We start from the raw sequence: 24,252 nt of genomic DNA on the forward strand, positions 1-24,252 counted from the left end.
TAAAAAACAACACTTACGGGGCAATGTTTATTGTAAGAACAACATTTTTTTCTATGAATCGACATACTTTAAGCATTGTTGACGCTATTTCCATTTGAATGAGGAAATAGCGTCAATGACTTTATTTCCAAATTTTTGTTGACTTTATTTCGCTTTTGAAAAGGTAATAATGTCAATTGACTTTATTTCGCACCAGGGTGGGAAATAAAGTCAATTGACATTATTTCCATTGACCTTATTACCTGTCACCAAATGAATTAGCAACACGAGTTTACGGGGTGTGCATAGCTCAGGGGCTGTCCATATATTACGTAAGGGAGTTTTCGCCTGTTTTGAACCCCCCCTCCCCTCACGTAATAAATTGTAAGATTTAATTGATCCCCCTCCCCCCGCCACAGATCTTACGTAAGATTAAAAATCCCCTAGACATGTTTTTTCAATTAAACATTAGAAAATACTATATAAAGCATTGTTCACTCAAAATCGGTACGCATAAAATTGGTTATATCTTTTTAACAGGATTTCAGAAAATAATATTTAATATATTAAAATAAAGGGTAGTATTCCGCTATAGATAGATGTTAGCGAAAGTTTCACACTTTGCTTGTATAAATAAAGAACAGTCTTAAAAACTTCCTTACATAGTTATACCAGTAATTCTTTGTTGTCGGTTTCTTTGGTCCACGGTCCAGTCAGCCAATCTGAAAAAGGAGTAGCTACAGGGATATTTCGTACTTCTTTTTCACTCAAAGGTATTTCATTTTCACAGTCCACTGAAATTTCTTCTTGATTCACCCACTCAACAATATCCTCGGTTTCATCTTCTATGATGACACACATGAGCTCTCGCCCGCGTCGTGAAATTATCCTCGGTGCTCTACGACGCTGGGGCTCAGAAAAGATCAAGTGAAGCTTTTTGTGAATGCTTAGGGGCTTTGCATATATTACGTAAGGGAGTTTTCGCCTGTTTGTGTTCGAGCTGCATTTTTCGGTTATAATAGACACCGAAGAGTAACGTTTTTTTAGAAAAATAGAAAAGTTAAAGCAAAAGTTGTAAAAAATTGTAATATCCTCCGTATTTAATGTATATTTTTCATTTCAATGCAATTTAGTACTTTGATTGGGTGAATTTTCATATTTATAAAGAACAATTTTGTATAAGAATACAAGCAAAATAATATTACGTAAGAATCTACGGGACGCCCCCTCCCCCCATATAAGAAAAAGTAAGAAAATTCTAGACCCCCCTCCCCCACAAAGGTCTTACGTAATATATGGACAGCCCCTCAGTGGTTAACGCTTCTGACTTTGTACATCGATGACGCGGGTTCGATCCCCGCTGTAGTCTAGAAAAATGAAGTCTGATTAGGAGATGTGATGATCTCCGAAATAGCTGCTAGACTTTTTTTGCTTTTTCCATTTTTCCTAATAAAATAATCGTGGTAGAAAGCTCAATAAAATTATTTAGGGGATTCCCTTAAACGCGAAGAGCAGAAAACTCGAAAACCTCGAAAGTTTTCGAGGCTGTTTTTGGGAATGCACCTTTTTTCAGCCTCGTAAACAATGGAGAAATTCCGAAGTTTGACAGCTCATTCAGAGTTTTCGCTCTCGACAATCACAGAAGGGTTGACACCTTTTCTTTGTCCGAAAATCTCCTCCAATATATCAAAAAATGGATATATTTTTTCCACGTACTCTGCAAAAGAAGCTTTAGATGATATTTTACAATGGAGGGTTTACATACTCCAACACACTTGCAACGCTTTTTTCCTCACCCTTTTCCAATAGTCCAGCTCCAGTTTGCCCCTTCCATTTCGTTGCATCCATGTAAGCTACCTTTAGGTGGCGCATTTTCCCCTTCATTGTACTCCAATTTATTTGGAAAAGTATCCAATTTTTTGCCGAGATGTTTGAGTAAAACNAAAATTTGGGTAAATAAGAGCCTAATACCATTAAAAAAATAAAATTGCAGTATGGTAGATTTGCAAATTTTATATTTAAAAATTTAACATTTCAAGTTTTGAAACAGTAACTTTTACATGGCNTTAATTGCTGAAAGAAAAGGTTTTATTTATTTTCCAAAATAAGCTAATTTGTCTTACCTCTTTGTTCATGCTGCTCAAGCTCTTTTCAGCTGTTTTCAGTTAATGTTGCCTACTTTCAGTTTTTTGTTTTCTTTTACTGGAAGTTTACACAAGGCATTTTTTCGAAGGCAATAGCCAAAGCGAATTCAAATAATTCATTCATATATTCTCGATTGTCTTGTCTTATGTAAACGCAAGGTTAGTAAGTTCGTAGAATATTCGGATATAAAGGCAACACTGAAACTTACGAACGACTTTTCGAGGCTTTTTTCGCGACTAATTTGCCTCGAAAGTTTTCGAGGCACGCGAAAATCGCCACTCATACAATTTTTGACAGTTGTTTTTCGAGGCTGGAAAAGTTTCGAGGTTTCGTGGTTTTCGAGCCACTTTCGAGCTTAAGGGAATCCCCTAATTAAAATCTCTGTAAGATGATTTGTTAAAAAAAATACGTGAACATATATGGTATATGGGGTATGGAAAAAGGGATATTTCCAACAGTAAATGTTTTAGTGTGGGCAACAATGATATTTTTTAAATAAGGCAGATCGGAATATGCGCTCTCTGGGAAGATAATACCTGTAATTATTGTACCATGTTTTCAAACCCATTTATTTATTATTAATTTCATGGTAGGAGAGCTTCTCAAACAATATAGAAGAGATTTTTTTCGATTCAAGTTGTTGAAAAGTAATGAATATCTAAATCCCGGGACTAACCCCGGGCTCCCGGGATTGTGACAACGGCATCCCGAAAATCCCGGGATCAGAAAAAGCCGAAAAATTAAAATCCCTAATATGAAAAGATTCATTTCCACTTTTAATAGTGTTGCCACAGAAAAGTTTAGTTCACTTTAATGAACGAACTAATGAATTAGTTAAATTAAAAGAGCTGGCTCTTTCGCTTTTTAGTTCCAAAGCTCCCCAAGCATATTTAACATCATTCCACAGAATAAGATTAGAAAAAAATTACGGCCGACGAATTGAGAGAATAGTTTTGACTTTTAAAGCTAATGTGTTCACACTTGTCTAGTTTTCGGGCTGTATATCTGGTTAAATTTTTTTATTCTATAATATATTTTATTGTTGCAAACAGCGTCAAAATTAAATAAAAGCTTGAAGAAATAACCACATAACCAGATAACCAGACAGGTGTTAACACCCACAATGTAAACCTTATTTTTTTATATTCATCACACCCTTTACAATCCTCTTGGAAGTATTCAATATAATTTTTGATTACTACATGTGCTTTCTTTTACAAACAGATGATACAAAACTAGATGCAAAGAATTTGGAATATCTCAAATACGTTCCCGATGAGGATTGGAGATCTTATTTAGACTTCGGAATCGAATTTGTAAATAAACAGAAGAGGTAAATTATTTAAAAGAAAATATATACATGCATATGTATGCAAACTTCACTAGAGGCAACCGTTGAAGCAATCAAACCTACCATACAAAACATTAGAAATAGGCAAAAATCGTCAATGGCAACAAATTGGTGACTCGCCGATTTATTGCCGTGGTGAGAAATAAGCAACATCATTTCTTTCGTGTCATTTTAAAAACATATTTTCAAAAATTACAAACCTCATGAATTTTGCGTCAACAGTGTTCTCCAAACATACTCAAATTATGGAGGGAACACTTTTCCGCCCTATTGAATGGCAAATGCAAAGTAGTGGAGAAGATGAACCCGAGCCCCCAGTCGAGGACGATGGAGTCCCAGCGCCTGACTATGAAGAGGTACGAATAGCGATTACGCGACTAAAAAACAACAAAACTGATGGAGCTTACGGCCTCCCAGCGGAGCCATTCAAGCACGGTGGAGAAGACCAGGATGCGAGTTTTAATTAATTTAATTAATTTTTATTCAAACAATAAATAAAATTGTATTCATAATTTTTCTATTTTTGAATGACGAATAAATTTTTATTATTCATTCAAGTATTTTCGAATGGTGAATAAATACTTATTCATCATTCAAGTAATTTCGAATGAAGAATAAATTGTTATTCTTCATTCAAGTAACTTCGGATGAAGAATAAATTTTTATTTTTCTTTCAAGTAATTTAGAATGAATAATACATTTTTATTTGTCATTCAAGTATTTAAAAAAAAAAAACGAATACATTTTTATTCATCATTCAAGTAATTTCGGATGAAGAATTAATTTTTATTCTTAATTCAAATAATTTCAAATAATGAATTACTTTTTATTCATAATTCAAGTCATTTCGAATGAAGAACAAATTTTCGTTCATGATTCAAATGATACCGAATAACGGATAATTTTTCATTTATCTATTATTCAGTAATTCTTTCTTGATTACCGTACCAGGTAGACGATCACGGTAAATGTTCATGTTATATATACATTAGGGTGGTCCTTAAACGTAGGAAGCAAATTTTTACATCAGATTTCTTAAGCCTCAACCCCTACGTCGATGCTACTATAGTCGAAGATATCACATATAAATTTTGGTCCCGATTGGAGACGGTTAAAGCGTATCGCACAGGTGGCAAATTTCAGATTCCTCCATGGAGACTCAAAAAATTGTCAGAACCCCCACATCCCCCCTAAATACGGCCTTGACAAGAGTTATATCTATCAATTATTTTTGTGAGGGATGGGTTCACGTGAAATAAAACATACATGAGTTGTTTGCAGAAAAATTTGTTCATTTATTGATAAAATATGCTCAAATTGGCGACCTTCTACTCTAATACAAGCTCGTCACCATTTAAGAAAATACGCTTATAGAGATCTTATATCTGACATTTAAAAATACCGCACCATAAATTTATTTTGTACTGGTACTGTCAACAATCTTATCTCATTTCGTGAGGATCACGTTTGCCTGATGATTCATCGCTCCAAATTATTTTATTAAAAAAGTTGGTGTCTGATTCATGCATTCGCTACATTTCACTGCAAAATCTAACCCTCGACAGGTAATCTCTCTCTTGTAGAGCCTGAACACGCTGAATGTAGTAGGGATGGTATTTTAAAGCTTTGTGAACTGTAGTTTTTGGTATTCCAGTCCGTCTTTCCATCATTCTCCCCGAAGTCGATGGACCTAGTTCCACTTACTCTAACACAACTTTAACATCTACCGTTGCAGGACGTCCATTCTCGCTGCCACGCCTTCCAGGTATGCGACCTTAAAAATTATAGTTAAAAGAAGAAATGCTTCAACCAAGAAAGGTCNAAAAAAAAAATAAATAAAAGAATAAAATAAAAAAATAAAAATATTAAAAATAAAAATAAATAAAAAGTGCGTTGAAAACGCATTGAGAACCATTTTGCCTCTGCCTTGAAAGGGCTAAAAAGCGTTTCAGATATGACAGANCTTCCAGGTATGCGACCTTAAAAATTATAGTTAAAAGAAGAAATGCTTCAACCAAGAAAGGTCTAAAAATTACTTACCTTCAGATATTTCTCTATGGGTGCGGGGGAATACTTCACGACCCGGATGCCGACGATTTGGGTATCGCTCTGCATAGAGTTTTTGAGCAGCTCTGACAAGCTTCACCGTAAATTAGGTGAATATCCGCATATTCATGCGACGTATACTCCATGTTCTCTGGCATAGTATTAATAACACAATGTTCGAAGGGTCCAGTTTCACAAAATCCACTTTCATTATTTCCGGTAAGTAACACAATATAATGTCAGGAGCAGTGGCGTAGCCAGAATTTGGCTTAGGGGGGGATGAAAAAAAATTTCCATCGATAACTTAAATCTGTGACACACAATGGCTAGAGGCGTCGCCTGAGTGCATTCTTTCATATGTTTATGTATGTACCAGTTTTACCGTTATATATTTTTTATCTACTCGTTTATTCCATTGGGTCTTCATGCTTTATTTAAATTTAAAAAATTTAATTATTATACCGTTTTAAAAATCTGAAAATTCACTGCGCGAAATTTTTTGATTCTCTTTTTGTCTTCGCCTTCTCATGTTTGCCTTTATAAGTTTTGAAAAAAGGTTTTGAACGAACCATTATATCACATTCCTAGGCAAGTTTTGAAAGAATATTTTCGATACTAAATTTTATTAAAACAAAATGTTGAAATCAGCTTCGTATAGAAACAGTGTCATCGTTAATTAAGAAAGAGTGTTCTTAAACATCATAACTATACGATACTCACATATTGACTCGATTTGACTATTTATTTTATTATATTTTAATTTGAATTATTTGTTTATAAAAATATAGTTTATTCCCTAACAAACACTAAATGAAAATAAGTTAAACTTTGAACAACATTAAAAAAATCTGAAAGTTTTCGTAAAAATTTCGAACTTTCTATTTCAATTTTATCTCTTAATATTTTGCAGTTTTTTACCTCATTCAATTTTAGTTTAATAAAGTGCAAATTTAAAGTAGCTCTGATTTACAGTTAATGTATGCCATATTTTTGACGATGTTGGTAATTTTCTTCCATATTATCTAAGTATGTTCCACGATTTTTTAATGACGAAAATGAGCAACGCCTTCATAAAAAAAAACACATTAAAAATCAACGATAAGTCGCAGCTATGTATTTTAAACTTGCGTTTTATTGTATTGATCGGGCTACAAAACTGCATACTCAAAATATGTATTTATAGGAAATCGAATTAAAAAGCTTTGCGAAAGTTTGTTGATTTTTTTAATGTTGCGCAAAGATTAAACTTTGGATTTATACGGGTTTTGTTGAAGTGTAAACTGCATTTTTATAAACAAATAATTAAAATTATATAATTTTAAGATAAATGGCGAATCTAGTTAACATATATATATATAAAGTTTTGATAAGCACTTGAAATGTCCAGTTTTAGTACTGAATTCAAAGAAGATGTATCTTTTATCCATTCATAATAACTTAAAAAAATTTGTTTGTTAAGAAGTGTATCTTAAAATATCTGCCTTGACATTTATGTTAAAAGTGTAAAATATGTAAATGTACCTACATAAACTTTCCCGTGAATACAATCAAATCATTGGTCTTGAAGGGAATCTATGTATGCATGCATGCATATGAGAAAATTAAAAAGTCGATACAATTTACAGTCGAAAAGTACAGTTTTTGTATAGATTTCGTACTGAAAGAACAATTTTATTTCCCCACACTGTGGGGAACTAAGCAAAATGGCCTAGTGTATTTCGCAAATTAATACATGAGCCGCCAACCGATAATTTTATATATGTATTCATTAAAAGATAATTTGTCAGTCTGAAATAAAAAAATTATAATTCGGAAGGGTAAAATAGTATTGTGTTATTAATTCAAATATAAAAAGTTTCATTTCACTGACGAAGGGGGGGTGGTCCTTTCCAAAGCCTTTCCCCAAAAGGAACTCAACTTACCACGTCTGTCTTCTATAGGGATCGCCAGAATACTAATAACCATGATAAAAGCATAGTAAGGGAAAACCGTTCTCTCAATGCGTCGGCTATGATTTTTTTTTTGAAGTTTGCCAACATTTTAAAATCCAATAAAATTGAGAGTAAAAAAAAGGAATTGTTCAAAGTTGTATTGTTTGAGATTGAAAATGAGAATGTGTGTGCGAGTTTGTGTGTAAAATTTTAAAATTAAAATGCTTGCAAACGTCAAGGATTTGAAAAATTCCCCTGAGCGGTTCTGCCTTCCTATTTTTTTATAATGCTAATAACCTCGGCTTACTTAAACGTCAGAGAGCCTGGAGTAGTAATTGGCGAACGCGGTAAGTTAGGGTTGCCATTTGGCGAACGGATTGAACATTCCGCCCGCCTTGCAGTATTACTGCGAAAAGCATAATTCACAATTGATGTAGTAGATTCATAGGTAGTGGATTACAATTCAGAGGTTCATATATACTCACAGTGGCACAGCCAGCGGGGGGATATGGGGGGATAGATCCCCCCTTCGTCATTGAACTACAATTATTTACTTTTGAATTAATAACACAATACTATTTTATCCTTCTGATTTAAATTTTTTTTTTATTTCGGATGGATGACAAATTATCTTTTAATGAATATATGAGTACTCCACTTGCAAACAGCGTTATGTGATTTTATAAAAGTAAACCATAAATTAAAAAAAAACGTCTACGACAACAAGTAACATCCGAACTGTATCTTTTTTTATTACCTTAAAATTTGGGTAAATAAGAGCCTAATACCATTAAAAAAATAAAATTGCAGTATGGTAGATTTGCAAATTTTATATTTAAAAATTTAACATTTCAAGTTTTGAAACAGTAACTTTTACATGGCTAGCTTTTCGCGTTCTCTCCTCTAGGAAGATTTGTTTGCTTCTTTTTTGCGACATCTTCCACTAGGCACCGAAACTACCACGTTTTCTTGCAGTTTTCTAAGTTCATACGAAGAGGAGACATTCGAAAGTGTATAAATAAGTATTATAGCGACTTTTGCAAGAGTAGTTAACATTTCATGCTATTTTTTCAGACTATAAAAAATTTTTCACTCTGCTGTTAGTGGACACGAAACCCATCAGAAACTAAAAATCTAAACAAAAATTTACATAGCGCACTTTGCAAGTGTACTACTCAATTGTTGAATATGCTATCTTATTTGTCCCTTCTTTTTATACAATTAAGGAGCGGCTGAATGGCTTAACGATGTTAGCGGTACATAATGATGTGCCGATTACAACACAAGAAGTAATTGAAAAATGTGTGTTAAGCAACGAAGATTCAAAATCGCTTTATAAGTAATAAGATTTTGTAGACTTGTACATAAATAAATGTAAATAGATACGCGTAAATATATAAATATGCAGATATATTCAATGTGTAAAAATTGAAGTGTATACTAACGAAACTTCTACAAAACAAAACTGGACTACACACTAATTAATTAAAATGGTGTAGTAATTTAATTTTTTAAATTTAAATAAAGCATGAATTCCCCAGGGAATAACCGAGTAGACAAAAAATATATAACGGTAGAAATGGCACATACATACATACATATATGTAAGAATGCCCACAGGCGACACACTATAGGCAAAACACGAGTTTTTTTCAAAGTCGTAGATCTTCGCTTAGAAAAGAGATAATGGGATGCAGCATTTAACCCTTTAATGCAGAGTCTGTCATATATGAAACGCTTTTTAACCCTTTCAAGGCAGAGGAAAAAGGTTCTTAATATGCTTTTCATAGATATTAATCGTAGAAAATTTTTCCATAGTAAAATAATAATAAAAAAAAATAAATAAAAGAATAAAATAAAAATATTAAAAATAAAAATAAATAAAAAGTGCGTTGAAAACGTATTGAGAACCATTTTGCCTCTGCCTTGAAAGGGCTAAAAAGCGTTTCAGATATGACAGACTCTGCATTAAAGGGTTAAATGCTGCACTTTCGTAAAGATATCGACTAGTATAACCATTTCTGTTATATACATTTTTTTGTGAAAGCTGATAGTTTACGAGTTATTAGAGTTTAAAAGTAGCTTTCCTTTTCTCAATCTGGCCACTCGGGTACAGCATCCAATGTCCCAAGTATCGAGCCTTAAGATAAAATAGAGAGAAATCTTTCAGAAACAGTGTTAATGGTGTATTAAATATAGTGTTTTCTGGCGGAATGGGAGCCAAAATCCAAAATTAAAAAAGTGACATTTTGAACGGTATTTTGAGGGTTAAGTTATTGTTGTTGTAACTTCTCTATAGTTTTCCTATATTATATGATCATTTAAAAATTTTCATTCCATTATCTCTTTTCTAAGCGAAGATCCCACCCCCCCTTCGCCAAATCCTGGCTACGCCACTGTATACTCACATATATTAAGCGCAATTCAAAGCACAATTCATTTTGATAAACTTATCTAATACAATTTTCTAATTTAACTGCGTATATTACAATTAAAATGTGTTGAAGCTTGCCTAGTGAATCACGCCTGAGATAACCCATCCTAATAGCGTATTTTGTGCGACCAACTGTCCCGTAATGGAGAGCATCAGGCCAGGTTGTAATAGTTTGGCGTAGAGATCCGCGCCTAATATCATCTCGATGGGTGCTGCTTTATGAAAGGAGGGATCGGCGAGCCGCAAGTTGTTAAACGCTTGCACGGTCTATTGCGATAACGAACGCAGCGGGGTCGGCGTTGGGCTGATGGTCTCAATGTTAGCGCAGACGGATAACTCTTCATGACCACCAAGATTATTACGTAGCGTGAGATAGCATACTCCACCAGCTCCACGCACTGGAGTACGAAGTCGCAGCCTTGCGACGGTAGCAGCGGAAATTGTGGTCGCCAGACTCGCAGGGCTGAGGACAGCCCGCACTGCGGTGAACCTATCCGCAATACGTATACGTATTAACACCGTGGGTGACACCGCCAACATCTGCTGCCAGGGGAGTGCTGATGATCGTCGCTCTATTATAGTTCGCACATTTCGTCGACGACGGGCACCTTGACCACGCCTTCTTTTCGACTGGGGTAGCCGACGAGACAAGTCGAGTCTCGTTTTCGGTCAGGGATGCGCCGCTGAGACGAATCGAGTCTGAGTCGGTCGCTTCCATGCCGCCAGTCTGATCGGAGGACACCAGCTCGCTGCAGTCGGCGAGACGAATCGAGTCTGGCTCGATCCCCATCGAGTGGTGTGAGCTGATAGTGCTGCGTGGTGGAACGCGGAGCTGATTGCGTCCTATTTAGTGGTGGCCGGTACGGGAGTAAGAGCGCTGCATTGGTCGGTAGTGTGTTTTTCGGCTTCGTATTTATTTGCTCGTTTGGTCCAATGTTTTCGATTTCCGCCATCATTGCTTCTTTTTCTTCCACTTGCTGTGCCCAAGTAAGCTCGACGACGTCCTCATCACTTTCATCTTCTATGTCGGAGCTTGGGTTATGCAGCATAGTATGGTGGGCTTTCCCACATCGTTTGCACCGAATTACAACATCGCATTCGTGTATGGCATGGTTCGAAGCGAGGCAATTGCTACAATAGCGATATATGAGAGCCGTTCTCAAGCGTATTTCGAAAGTCATTCGACGGAATTCAGCGCACAACCGGAGAGGATGATTTTCCTTACACAAACCACAGGCGAATTGAGAAATTTTCTAAAGAAAAAAGAAAAATATAGTTAGTTGAAAGAAAATCTAGTGCGTTTCGTTTGGTAAAAGAACTAGTTTCACTACTGGTCTATTTATTATACCACGCTGTGTTTGAACGTCAACGATTCGCACTTTTTCATCTGACCCGGGATGAATCTTTACTATCCTGCCTAATCTCCACTCGTTTGGAGGTATGTTTTCTTCTCGAATAAATACTAAGTCGTTGACACTTAGGTTTATCTGCGGCTATTTCCACTTATGCCGTTTTTGTAATTCTTACAAATATTCAGATTTCCATCTTTGGCAGAACATCTGGTTCATGGCTTTTAACTTTTGCCATCGATTGACCAACGATATGGGGTTATTATTGATTTCCGATTCTGCTTTTGCCAGGAGAGAAGCACCAACCAGAAAGTGTCCTGGAGTAAGCGGTGTGAAATCACTAATGTTATCCAACATTGGACTTATGGGGCGAGAGTTTAAACATGCTTATATTCTGGCTAGTAGAGTAGATAGTCCTTCGAATGTGTATTTAATTGAAGCTGCAAGTGCCGGAAGTGGGTTTTGAAGCGTTTAACTCCTGCTTCCCACAGACCTCCTATATGAGGAGACCTGCAGGAATGAAATGCAATTTATTTCCGAAAAATTACCGCTGTTGGCTATGGCTTCGGGCCATGAGTTTAGAAATGCCTTAAAATCTCTTTTGATTTCTCGTGAAGCTCCCACGAAGTTTGTGCCGTTATCTGAATATATGTGATTTGGACTACTTCGGCGAGAAACAAATCTTAAGAGGGCTGCCATAAATGAGGCGGTTGAAAGATCGCTTGTGGCTTCAAGATGTATGGCCTTTGTAGAAAAACATAAGAATACACATACATACCCCTTTGTAATCAAACACGCTCGACCTGTGAAGTTTTTCACGTCAAATGGGCCCGTGAAATCGACACCCGTTGTTTCAAAGGGTCTCGCTATTTGCGTTCTTGATGCTGGAAGAGCAGCCATTAGTTGGGTTTGCTCCCGTTTTTTATACACAACGCAAGTTTTGCAATTGTGTATAATGGACCTAATGAGATTCTTAGCTTTCACAATCCAATATCGCATGCGTAAAAGACGCAGGACTAGCTGGTTGCCGCCGTGATGTGAGGCCAAGTGAATAAATTTTACCATTAGCTTGGAAAAATTGCAGCCGTATGGCAATATGATTGGGTTCGTCGAAGCTCATTGAAGGAGCGTTATTTAAGCGGTCGCCGACTCTCAAAAGTCCGCCGTCGTCAATGAAAGGCGTCAACGTTAGAATCGTGGACTTTTTTCCCACAGGCTGTTTGTTTTTTAACTCCATATTTTCAGAAGTATAATGTGCTTTTTGGGAGATTTGAATAAGCCTTGATTGGACGAATTTGGCTTCATTGGGAGTGATAAATGTAGAATTGGAGCGTTCCTTGTACGATGGATGAACCCGTTTAAAGAACCTAAAAATTCGAATGGCCCTTGAAAATCTTGAAAAGCGTTCTAAAATATCTTCAAATGAAAGCACTGACGCTGTATGGACCCGAATAGCCTTTGCCTCGAGTGTGGTTTCAAAGTTTTCATTGCATTGCGGTTTTAACCAATTTGCTTGGCTGAGTTTAAGCCACTTGGGACCATGCCACCAAAGCTTATTTTCGTTTAACTCTTGAGGAATGAGACCACGACTAGCGGGGTCAGCGGGATTCTCTTCGGAGTTAACATGAATCAAGTTCTTTATTCTAGTACTTTCTGCGATTTTGAAAACTCTGTTGGCTACAAATGTAGACCACGAGCATGGCGGCTTACTTAACCAAGCGAGAAGGATAGTGGAATCCGTCCAGAAGTATAACCCTTGGTATTATATACTCATTTTGGGCAAAAGAAAATGTACCATATTAGATAGAAAAACTGCTCCACATAATTCTAATCTCGGTAAAGAGATGGTTTTTACAGGCGCCACCTTTATTTTAGCTAGAAGCAAATGTGTTTGAACATTTAAACTCGCATCCTGCACACGAATATAAATAGCAGCTCCATACGCCTTTTATGACGCGTCGCAAAACCCGTGAAACTGTATTTGACGGTTTGGCCTATAACTCACCTATCTGGGGATTCTTATAGAATTAATATGAGGGTAGTTATCCCGAAACGTCTTCCATTCATGGAGAGTTTTTTCAGTTCAGTTCATCCCATTTTGTTTTTTTCTAGCCAAATTTGCTGCATCAGAATTTTTTCTACAACGGTAATTGGGCTTTAGCAGCCTGCCGGATCGAATAATTTGGCAATTTTGGACAAAACTTCTCGTTTTGTAAACGAGCCTTTGTTATCGAATGATTTTGCCAAGAAATAAAACTGATCCGTTTTTGCGTTCCATCGGATGCCTAATGTCTTAGCCTCGCTGGTATTGTATATTTCACGAAAGTCAGTAGCTAGTAGGTGATTTCTTTGCAGGCCTAAGAGAATTTGTTTGCTGTTTGAGGTCCAGTTTCTTAGTGGAAAACCTGCCGAGTTTAAGGCCTCAATAAGTTGGTCTCGTGCTTTAACTGCCTCGGGTATGTCATGTGCACCAGCTAGAACATCATCCACATATGTACCAGAGTTAAGGATTTCTGATGCTAGGGGATATTTCAACTTCGTGTCCTTGGCCAGCTGCAACTGCAAGTGCGAATTGCCAAATATGGTGCGCAATTGAGACCGAAGGTGACCCTGTCTAACTGAAAGTCCTTGATTTCCCCTTCTATCTCGAAAGAGGATTCTTTGATATGTGGTGTTCTTGGGGTTTATTATTCGGTACATTATTATTTGTCGGTACATTTTCTCGATGTCCGCATTGAATACATATCTAAATAATCTCCACCTTACAATTAAAATTGTCAAATCGGTTTGGAGAGGATGACCTGTGTATAAAATATCATTTAGGCTGACTCCATTCGAAGTGGGACAAGATCCGTTAAATACCACTCGCAGTTTCGAAGTGGTGCTCTCAGATTTATGAACAGCGTGGTGTGGAAGATAGTAATTATTAGAAGGATCTTCGAATTTGTCATATCGAACTTCGTGCATATGACCTAAATCCACATATTCTTGAAGAACCTTGCTGTATTCCTCCTTTATTAAGGGTTTTTTGCTTAGAGACGTTTCACTTCTTAGAAATTGCCTCATCGCGATATGACGAGAAGTGCCTATATGTGCTCTTGGAGGTGAAAGTTTGAAAGGGAGCGAAACTACACACCGACCCTCTTTATTGCGGAAGGTGGTATCTGTATAGAACCGCTCGCACTGCTCTTCTTCGACCGTAAGAAACTTAGTCTTTGGAACTTCTTCTAACTCCCAAAATTTGGCGAGTTGTGAGTGAGTGAGACCTCATTAAAATATGTTGAGTAAGTGGTGTTTAGGTTCTTTCCACTTGGCACGGGTCCGGTTAGGATCCATCCGAACACCGTGCGTTGAGCCATGAGAGAGCCGAGGGTATTCTTCTTTATCTCATTTAAAATAACCTTTGGATAAAGGTCTCCACCAATTAACAAGTCAATATGTTGCCTCTTAAAGAAGTTGTTGTCTGCCAGTGGGATGCCAGGAAGAGTTTTTATAATAGCGTCACTGATTGAATGTGATGGCAGTAGACCTGTCAGCTTTGGAAGTACCTAAGCAACCCCCTTTATTCGGAAACCCTTGTTACGAGGGGAGCCAATGCTGAAGGTACAAACTTGCCGTACCCTTCCAGAGATGGCTTCGTTTAGCCCGGATACCTGTGCGCTTATACCTTTGCTAGGCAGATTGTTCTGTATTTGAGGCAGACGGTTCTTCAATTTGCTCTATGAAGCATGAACGTGAAACTACTCTTGCAGTCATTTATTTCATGTGCATCTGACAAGCAGTTAAGGCAGAGGTGGTGTTTTCTCACTGCATTAAGTCTTGCATTGGGACTCATGTCCAAAAACCTTCGACATGTTTTTAGGATATGCACTTGCGAAGAACAGATTTTGCATTTGACATTATGCGTCTTAACGAGATGGGTATTTACTCTCTTTGTTTGCACTTGATTATATTGCTTGAAGTTTTTTGACCGATTACTATTAGCTGATATGCTGACTTTGGGTTGGACGTTAGGGTTTCCCTTGGGATCGGACACTGCTTCAAGCGTTTGCAACCTATTTTGGTATCTCTGTTTTTGTTTCCAGGGTTTATTCCCACAGGGTAAGAGTATTTTCGGGGAGCCTAGTTGAACACAAATATGTGAAAACCGCATCTTAACATTCAATGTTTATGCCCTGCAGTTTGAGCGCCTGCATCTCAACCATCCGTTCAGGTTGAACAATTTTCGAATTTGTATTTTGATTAAAGGCCGTGAGATTATGTATGTGTTCACCCATTAAAGCTCCGCAGCAAACGTATGCTTGGTAGCAGTTGGAATATTTGAGCTTGATGGATTCTACAGTACCCTCGTGATCTGTATCCGTTGTATTAAAATTCGACAAAAAATTTTTGTATTCATTTTTTTTTGTAACATCTGCCCAGAGCGATTTTAACTCCTTTTGTTGAATTTCGAGGTTGAGAGTGTTTTGATTCGTGACTGTGGACGTTATACCTGCTTCGAATTCCAAAAGAGCATCTGCCGCTTGAAAGAATTGATTTAATGATGCCATTGTATTTTCAGAAGAGTTGAAAATATTGTTAAATGACAACAATTATTTGAAACAACTTAAAGAAGGGACGATAAAGATATTTGGTTGATAAATCGACTAGCGATTGATTATATCTATATAGTGTTTGAATTATTTAGGTAAACGATAGAATCCCACAGCAGGATTTAAAAACGCTTATAAAATCTCAAAAATGTTTGAATAAATTTGTAAAAGTTTCGACAGAAAAAAAAGAAAAATTACGAAAATATAATTCAGTGACAATTGAGATCCACAACTAATTTTGCGTTGCAAATATTTAACGAAATATTCGTGAAAGGATTAGCAATTAATCGATAATTCACAAAGTAAAAGTACCCGAACGTCTAGTTGTAATTGATTTCGAAAGTCCGAACGAAAAATATATCGTCGTTTAAAGTACAAAACCGCGTATAGTCATTCTGCAAAACCGCGTAACTGACATTGGCTGCCAAAAATTGAATTTGCTCACACAAGCTCTTGGCCCAATCCTTATCCATTCGTCCTGAAAAATACTAGCCAGAAATGCGATTTTTTTATAAAAAAAGAGAGCCGTTTGAAATATAGGTATTTTTAGTCTCTCGAAAATAATTTATGCTATTTCACATACAGTTTTGCGTTTTCTTGATACGCGCTTTTGTACTTTAAACGACGATATACATCGATAAATGATCGATGTATAAAAGGCTTTGTAAATAAATATTTAACGAAATAATTATTGAACGTTTAGTAATGATCGAGACTCTAAAAAGTGCAGCATTAGGACGTTAACATGGAAGTGAAACACCGAATTTCTTTATAAATTTTAAGCACCGGACCACCAAATATTATTTAAATTAGCTGCTAAAATCCTTTGTGTTCTTGGACGATTAAAATTGCTTTAATTGTAACGCGAATCAGATGAGCATTAATTAAAAAACTTAAACGAACTCCAATTTACATTTAACTGATTGCAGTGAAACCGCATAGTATTTACCACACAGAAAAGGTGTCAGAAAAAATCTTTATTTCATTAGCGCTTTCTATTGTATTGATCGCAACAACATACATACACTTGCTATAAACAGTCACAACTTTAAGGGTTAGCTGTAAAGAATACACCAAAACTGCAATCGCTTCACTTTAGATATATGTATATTATTTTACTAATTATTATATGTACAATTCAAATTAAAAAGCAAATAATTTATTTATAAACACCAATTACAAATTTTTATTTAAATTTTGTTTGGCCGATGTTTGCCCACTGTTGTTTGGTTGCTGGGTAGACTCCCTTTTGAATGCGTATGCGCTGTTTTTGTTGTTGTTCGGCTTAACTCCCACACTGCTGCTCTGATACCCTGTGTTTTCCTTTACGTGTTTGATTCCTTTTCAATTCACACACGCGTTACAGCATATAACTACGGAAGTATTTTAGGTGTTCGCTAATCGTAGCGATAAAATGTAGATTTATATGTATGTACATATAAATATGCTTAGTTAGTGGAAAATAAACGAAGTTGCGAGTTTAGCACAAAGAAGGACGCGTGAGAAACTCTTGAATTGTCAACGAGTTAAGAGTGTTCGGATCTTACTTTCCGGTGTTCGCGTTAAGAAAAAAAATTCTCTCGCTTTTCTCTTCCTTTTAATAAATACTTACCACATTTGCCATAATACTAGAGTGCCAGTTACTGTCGAAATTCGACAGTTTTTCTAGTTTTAGAAGCCTTGGAGAGGTTTTCTATCTTAACTCGTAGCAAAACTTATACGGTACAAATTAACTAACCGGAAAATCTTCTGCTAAAACGTAACTATTTTTTTTTTTTTATCTGAGAAGGTCTTTGGAGAACTTCGGCAGGACTTGGAATTGACCCGATACATTCAAGTTTATCGATAAATTTAAATGATTTGATACATTCGATGAATTTCAAGAACACTAGAATTCGATAACTCAACAAAATTCGTTAACTCGACTAATTTTGATAGCTGTGAAATTCGATGGCTCGATAAATTTCGATAACTCAAAAATGTAAAAACTTTGGACACCTTTATAAATTTTTACTTTTGACATCTCCACATTTTTCGAAAACTATCTAAACATTTTGATCACTCGTTACACTCTGTTAGGACGATTAAATTCGATAAGCAGTGATAAATCGATACGCTTCTATAACCTTGAAATTTCGATAAATCGATATATTTTGAAAATTCCATAAACTTCGCTTCGTTGAATCAACCAATTTCAGTAGATCAATAATTATCGATAACTCTGTAAGTTGAAAGAACTCCATGCATTACGACACCTCGATAAATTTCGTTAAGTCTAAAATAATGATAATTCAATAAATATCGATAACTTGATACATTTCTTTAACTTGACAAATTTCGTTAATCCCACACGTTTTTATAGCCCGATAACTATCCGTAAATTTGGACAACTAAGTTTCTGTGTCTATAAATTTCGACAACTCAGTAAACATTGATCAGTTTGAATAATTCGATACGTTGCGATAACTTAATAAGCATGGATAAATTTCGATAATTATAAACTTCGATGATTCGATAAATTTCAGTAACCTTTATGGCTGATTTTATTTCGATTCCTATCGGAAAATTTCAACTCTGTTAACCTAATTCTTATGTATTTCTTATTTTCCTCATTTTCGCCTTTATCTCAATTTTCGTCTTTATCTTCACTTTTGTCTTTTTTTTGTCTTCATCGTTATCACTTGTTTCTTCATCTTCATATTTATCTTTATTTCAAAGTTTAATTTCAAATACGAAGTAAAACAAAATGCGAAACAGCTTAAATTGAACAGCCATACACCAAATGGAAATTTTTAAACGACGATTTTCCACCAATTTCGAAACTATAGAAACTCTCCTCATCTACAGAAAATTACCTTTCCAATGGTGTTTTTGGTTTTGAAATCGGTAACTTTACCTTGGTCTTCATCTTTGTTTTTAACTTTCACATCTTTGCTTTTATAGTTTTCTTTTTCTACTCACGTAGATGAGACGAGGTGCGATGACGTGATAAGATGTGACGTGATTTTATGTGAAGTGATAGGATGTCATGTCATGTATTGTCATATCCTCTGATGTCAAGTAATTTGATGTTATACCATATGATGTCATATCATGTGATGCCACATCATGTAATGCCATGTCATGTCATACGATGCCATATCACGTGATGTCAAGTCATGTGATGTCATGCCATATAATGTGATGTCATATCATATAATGTCATGTCACGTGATATCGTGTGATGTGATATAATGTTATGTGATGTAATATTATGTGATGTCTCTTTATCTCATGTGATAAAATGTTATGTGATGTCATGTAATGTGATCACATTCCATGTTCCGATTAGTATATCGATAAGCCTGTTGATAACTGTGTCGATAAAAATGCCGATAACAATATCCATAACATATAGAAAAATACAACGATTACAACATCGATTAATTCATCGATAAATATAACAATCATCAGTATCGATTATTGTTTATATCTTTAACAATATAAATGACTAAATCGATAACAAAATCAATTATTTAATCGATTATTATACCGATAACATTATCCATTATTGTATCGATAACAATATCGATTATTATATCGAGAAAAATATCGAGTTTTATATCGATAACAATATCGATCTTCATCCTCATCCTTTTCTTCATATTTATCTTTATTTTTGCATATTCCTCTTCACCTTTACCTTAAAGTGTTTAGATTTACTTTGATCTTCGTTTTTGCCTGTACCGCTAGGCGTCTTTGTTTTTGTTTTTATTCTGAAACCGCTAAACCGCTGAGAACCATTTCCATGTGCATTATTCCCCTAGAATCTGACAATTTACTCCCATCCAACCAACTGCCGTAAAGAAGTTTCACTTCATAAATTCAAGAAATGTTTTTACCCTTTCAGTTACCCTAATTCTTATGTATCTGTCATTGCCTCCATTTTCGTCTTTATCTTCACTTTTGCCTTCTTTTTTTTTACTTCATCGTTATCATTTATTTCTTCATCTTCATATTTATCTTTATTTCAAAGCTTAATTTCAAATGTGAAGGGAAACAACATGCGAAACATGTCAAATTGAACATGTTGCAGCAACAACTATACACAAATACGAATATGTTTAAACGAGGGTTTTGGCCGTAATTTTCAACCAATTGTGAAACCCTAACAACTCTGCTCATCTACGGAAAAGTTCCTTTCCAACGGTGCTCTTGGTTTTGAAATCGGTTCGGTAGAATCGCCAAACGAACGGAGACAAAATTTATGTGAGCGTATTAATATATAACACCTCCCATATATATGCCTGCATACCAAATTTCAGGTTCATGTGACTTATGGTGATTTGCTTGACCATGGTTTGTCGGTCCAAATAGGAATCTTTATTTACGGTTGATGGATAGCTCGTTTCCAATGGATGGTGGCAAGAAAGTGGCTGACTTACGTGTTACAGGCATGTCTGTGAAGTTGGCATACGGTATGACGCAAAATTATTAAAAAAAGTTGTTCTGAGTAGCCTTCCAATAGTTCTAGAGTTCTTGAAAAGGAAAAAAAAACTTCTGGATATTTTCACACAAAAAAATTGGTTTGAAAATTGGGTATGCCAGATTCACGCAGCATACGACATGTGGCAAAAAGGCAAATAAAAAGTTGTTCTGAGCAGCTTTTCAATAGTTCTAGAGTTTATGAAAAGGAAAAAAAAAGTTCTGCAAAATTACGCCGAAAAAACACTTTTTTCGAAAAAGTTAAATTGTTGAAAAAAATAAAAAATTTAATCTGTTCTGAGTAGCTCTTCCATAGTTCTAGAGTTCCTGAAGAGGAAAAACAAAGTTCGCCAAAATTACGCCAAAAAAACACTTTTTCGAAAAAGTCGAAAATGTTAAAATTTTGAAAAAAATAATAATTAAGCCTGTTCTGAGTAGATTTTCAATAGCTCTAGAGTTCCTGAGAAGGAGAAAGAAAGTTCTGCATAATTACGTCTAAAAAAACTTTTTTCGACAAAGTCGAAATGTTAAATTTTTGGAAAAATTAAAAAATTTAATATTTTTTTAGTAGCTCTTCAATAGTTCTAGAGTTCCTGAGAAGGAAAAAGAAAGTTCTGCAAAATTACGCCGAAAAAACACTTTTTTCAAAAAAGTGGAAAAAATTAAAATTTTGAAAAAAAATTTAATATGTTCTGAGTAGCTTTTCAATAGTTCTAGAGTTCTTGAGAAGGATAAAGAAAGTTCTGCAAAATTACAGAAAAGTGTTTTTTTCGGCGTAATTTTGCAGAACTTTCTTTCTCCTTTTCAGGAACTCTAGAACTATTGAAGAGCTATTCAGAACATATTTATTTAGTTTTTCAAAATTTGACTTTTTCCACTTTTTGGAAAAAAATGTTTCTTCGGCGTCATTTTGCAGAACTTTCTTTCTCCTTCTCAGGAACTTTAGAACTATTGAAAAGCTACTAAGAACAGATTAATTTTTTTATTTTTTTTTTTAATTTAACTTTTTCGACTTTTTCGAAAAAAGTGTTTTTTTCGGCGTAATTTTGCAGAACTTTCTTTCTCCTTCTCAGGAACTCTAGAACTATTGAAAAGCTACTCAGACCAGATTAATTTTTTTCAAAAATTTAACTTTTTCGACTTTTTCGAAAAATGTGTTTTTTTCGGCGTAATTTTGCTGAGCTTTCTTTCTCCTTCTCAGGAACTCTAGAACTATTGAAAAGCTACTCAGAACAGGTTAAATTTTTTATTTTTTTCAAAAATTTAACTTTTTCGACTTTTTCGAAAAATGTGTTTTTTTCGGCGTAATTTTGCTGAGCTTTCTTTCTCCTTCTCAGGAACTCTAGAACTATTGAAAAGCTACTCAGACAGGTTTAATTTTTATTTCTTTCAAAATTTTAACATTTTCGACTTTTAGGAAAAAAGTGTTTTTTTTGGCGTAATTTTGCCGAACTTTTTTTTTCTCTTCAGGAACTCTAGAACTATGGAAGAGCTACTCAGAACAGATTAAATTTTTTATTTTTTTCAAAAATTTAACTTTTTCGACTTTTTCGAAAAAAGTGTTTTGTTCGGCGTAATTTTGCAGATCTTTCTTTCTCCTTCTCGGGAACTCTAGAACTATTGAAAAGCTACTCAGAACAGATTGAATTTTTTATTTTTTTTTTTAAATTTAACTTTTTCGACTTTTTCGAAAAAGGGTATTTTCGGCGTAATTTTGCAGAGCTTTCTTTCTCCTTCTCAAGTACTCTAGAACTATTGAAAAGCTACTCAGAACATGTTCAATTTTTATTTTTTTTTTCACAATTTTAACATTTTCGACTTTTACGAAAAAAGTGTTTTTTTCGACGTAATTTTGCAGTACTTTTTTTTCCTTTTCAGGAACTCTAGAACTATTGAAAAGCTGCTCAGAACAACTTTTTATTTGCCTTTTTGCCACACGTCGTATGCTGCGTGAATCTGGCATACCCAATTTTCAAATCAATTTTTTTTTTTGTGAAAATATCCAGAACTTTTTTTCCCCTTTTCAAGAACTCTAGAACTATTGGAAGGTTACTCAGAACAACTTTTTTTTTCGTTTTGCGTCATACCGTATGCTAACTTCCCAGACATGTTACCGGCTTATGGTGACTCAATTGCTGTCAANAATAGTCCAGATTTGATGCTCACAACTTCTTTATTCTACGCAACAACATGGCTGGGGATTTGCCGGAAGGAATGTGACGGCACCTTTTGCCTCTATTAATTTCCACTGAGGGGTGAGTATCGACTCCCCGAATGTCGCCAGCTTTTAATACAAGCTTTTAATCCACTTTAATTACTTGGTTGTAATTCCATTCTTACGAGGGCTGATGAGTGTGGTTCGCTCCGTGTCCAATTCCAAAAAGAAAGTATATTTTTCTCGTCTCGTGGTATGTTACTACCGATTCTTTTATCGTATGTCAGTCTGGGCGTTTTCATAGTGGACATGTCAATTCGTGCCTATACCGATATGATGGTTTGTGTCTTGAATAACTATTGGTTACGTAAATTCATCTGGCAATCCCCTCCATTTTGAAGTTTAGCTTTGAAAGTTTTGTTATGTTTACATTTCTTATAATCGTTCTTATGTCTATTATTTGGGCAATAAAAAATAATAGATCATTATCCCCCTCTCATCTTCAGCGACACGTTAACAAAAAAAAATTTGGAGCGTTTAGTAGGGATATGAGAATGATGGTTCGAATGCGATTCACGGGCTGTGGTTTGATCGGCGTTAGACCTTACATCGAAATCGTTCTATATGATCTTCATCAACCCCATCCTGACTCGTTCAGTTCGCCTTTAAGCGCATATGTATGTACAAATGTTCCGTCTTTCGTATTTAGTTTCAGTACGCATTACATAAGCTACGGTAGATGAAAGGCATTGGTAAATGATTTGGTTATGAATCTTTTCTTGTATGCTTTGATCGATGTACTAGCAATGTACTGAGGATATAATATAAAAAAACTATGGATATAACAAAACTAAACTTAATTAATTTATTCCAGCCGGGTACCCTGTAATAAGGCAGAATCAATGGAGTATGGAGGCCCGCCATATATTCATCGGAATTCTTGAGAAGGCGAATGTACTGAATGAGTTAACGTGTTGTGATTAAATCGGCGGAATAATTTCCAAGCACTCGGTGTTTAGCATCGATCAGTTCATATGAATTCGTACCAAGTTTCCGTGAAACATAGGCTCTAATTTTTGGTGGAGCTAGTTTTTGTGCATAGCCCTCTCTGGCCACGGACTGTTTAGGATTGGGAATGTACACTTCCGAGCCTATCTCGAAATGGCGATCCCTTTTGCGGGTAAATGCCCGTTGTTCGGTTTGTTGATATTGTTCGAACTGTTTGTCTCGAATTTCATCAGCCAGAACTTTACGCTGTTCCACATCCTGTGTATGGCGTTACATCCAATAATAAAANCGGGTAAATGCCCGTTGTGCGGTTTGTTGATATTGTTCGAACTGTTTGTCTCGAATTTCATCAGCCAGAACTTTACGCTGTTCCACATCCTGTGTATGGTATGGATTTACATCCAATAATAAAATATATTCGTTTCCATCTTTAACATATTCACGACCAAGGTGCAGGAAATATGGCGTGTAGCCCGTGGCTGAATGCACTGAAGTGTTAGGGGGAATGTTCAAGAAGGTCAGCCATGTGAGCACGTAATCCAAGTTTAATGCTTTTGTTTGTCGGCTCAACCTGATTGGATTGTGGATGGTACAAAGGCGTTTTCATGAGTTTGATGTTATAATCGGCGCAAATCTTTGCGAAAGTTTGACTGATGAATTGAGTACCATTATCTGATATAATGAGTTCGGGGCAGCCATTCACCGTGAATATATGTCGATGATAATTGACTACGGATATGGCGTTTGCATTTTTCATGGGCTGCGCCCAGACATATCGCGAGTAACAGTCGATGGCTA

The 24,252-nt window shown here is 35.6% G+C and overlaps 1 protein-coding gene across 2 annotated transcripts in view; it reads left to right on the forward strand.

Moving 5' to 3' along the window:
- Positions 1–24,252, forward strand: part of LOC108359294 (uncharacterized) — a 156,520-nt gene that overhangs the window by 95,618 nt on the left and 36,650 nt on the right. For both annotated transcript variants that reach the window (XM_017611104.1, XM_017611106.1), the window contains one exon: positions 3,349–3,457. In XM_017611104.1, the coding sequence (XP_017466593.1) occupies positions 3,349–3,457 (109 nt within the window). The remainder of the gene's footprint in view (positions 1–3,348; positions 3,458–24,252) is intronic.

The sequence above is a fragment of the Rhagoletis zephyria genome, unplaced genomic scaffold (assembly GCF_001687245.7).
Source record: "Rhagoletis zephyria isolate East Lansing unplaced genomic scaffold, Rhagoletis_zephyria_1.1 Rzeph_scaffold_00370, whole genome shotgun sequence".
Taxonomy (NCBI): Eukaryota; Metazoa; Arthropoda; class Insecta; order Diptera; family Tephritidae; genus Rhagoletis; species Rhagoletis zephyria.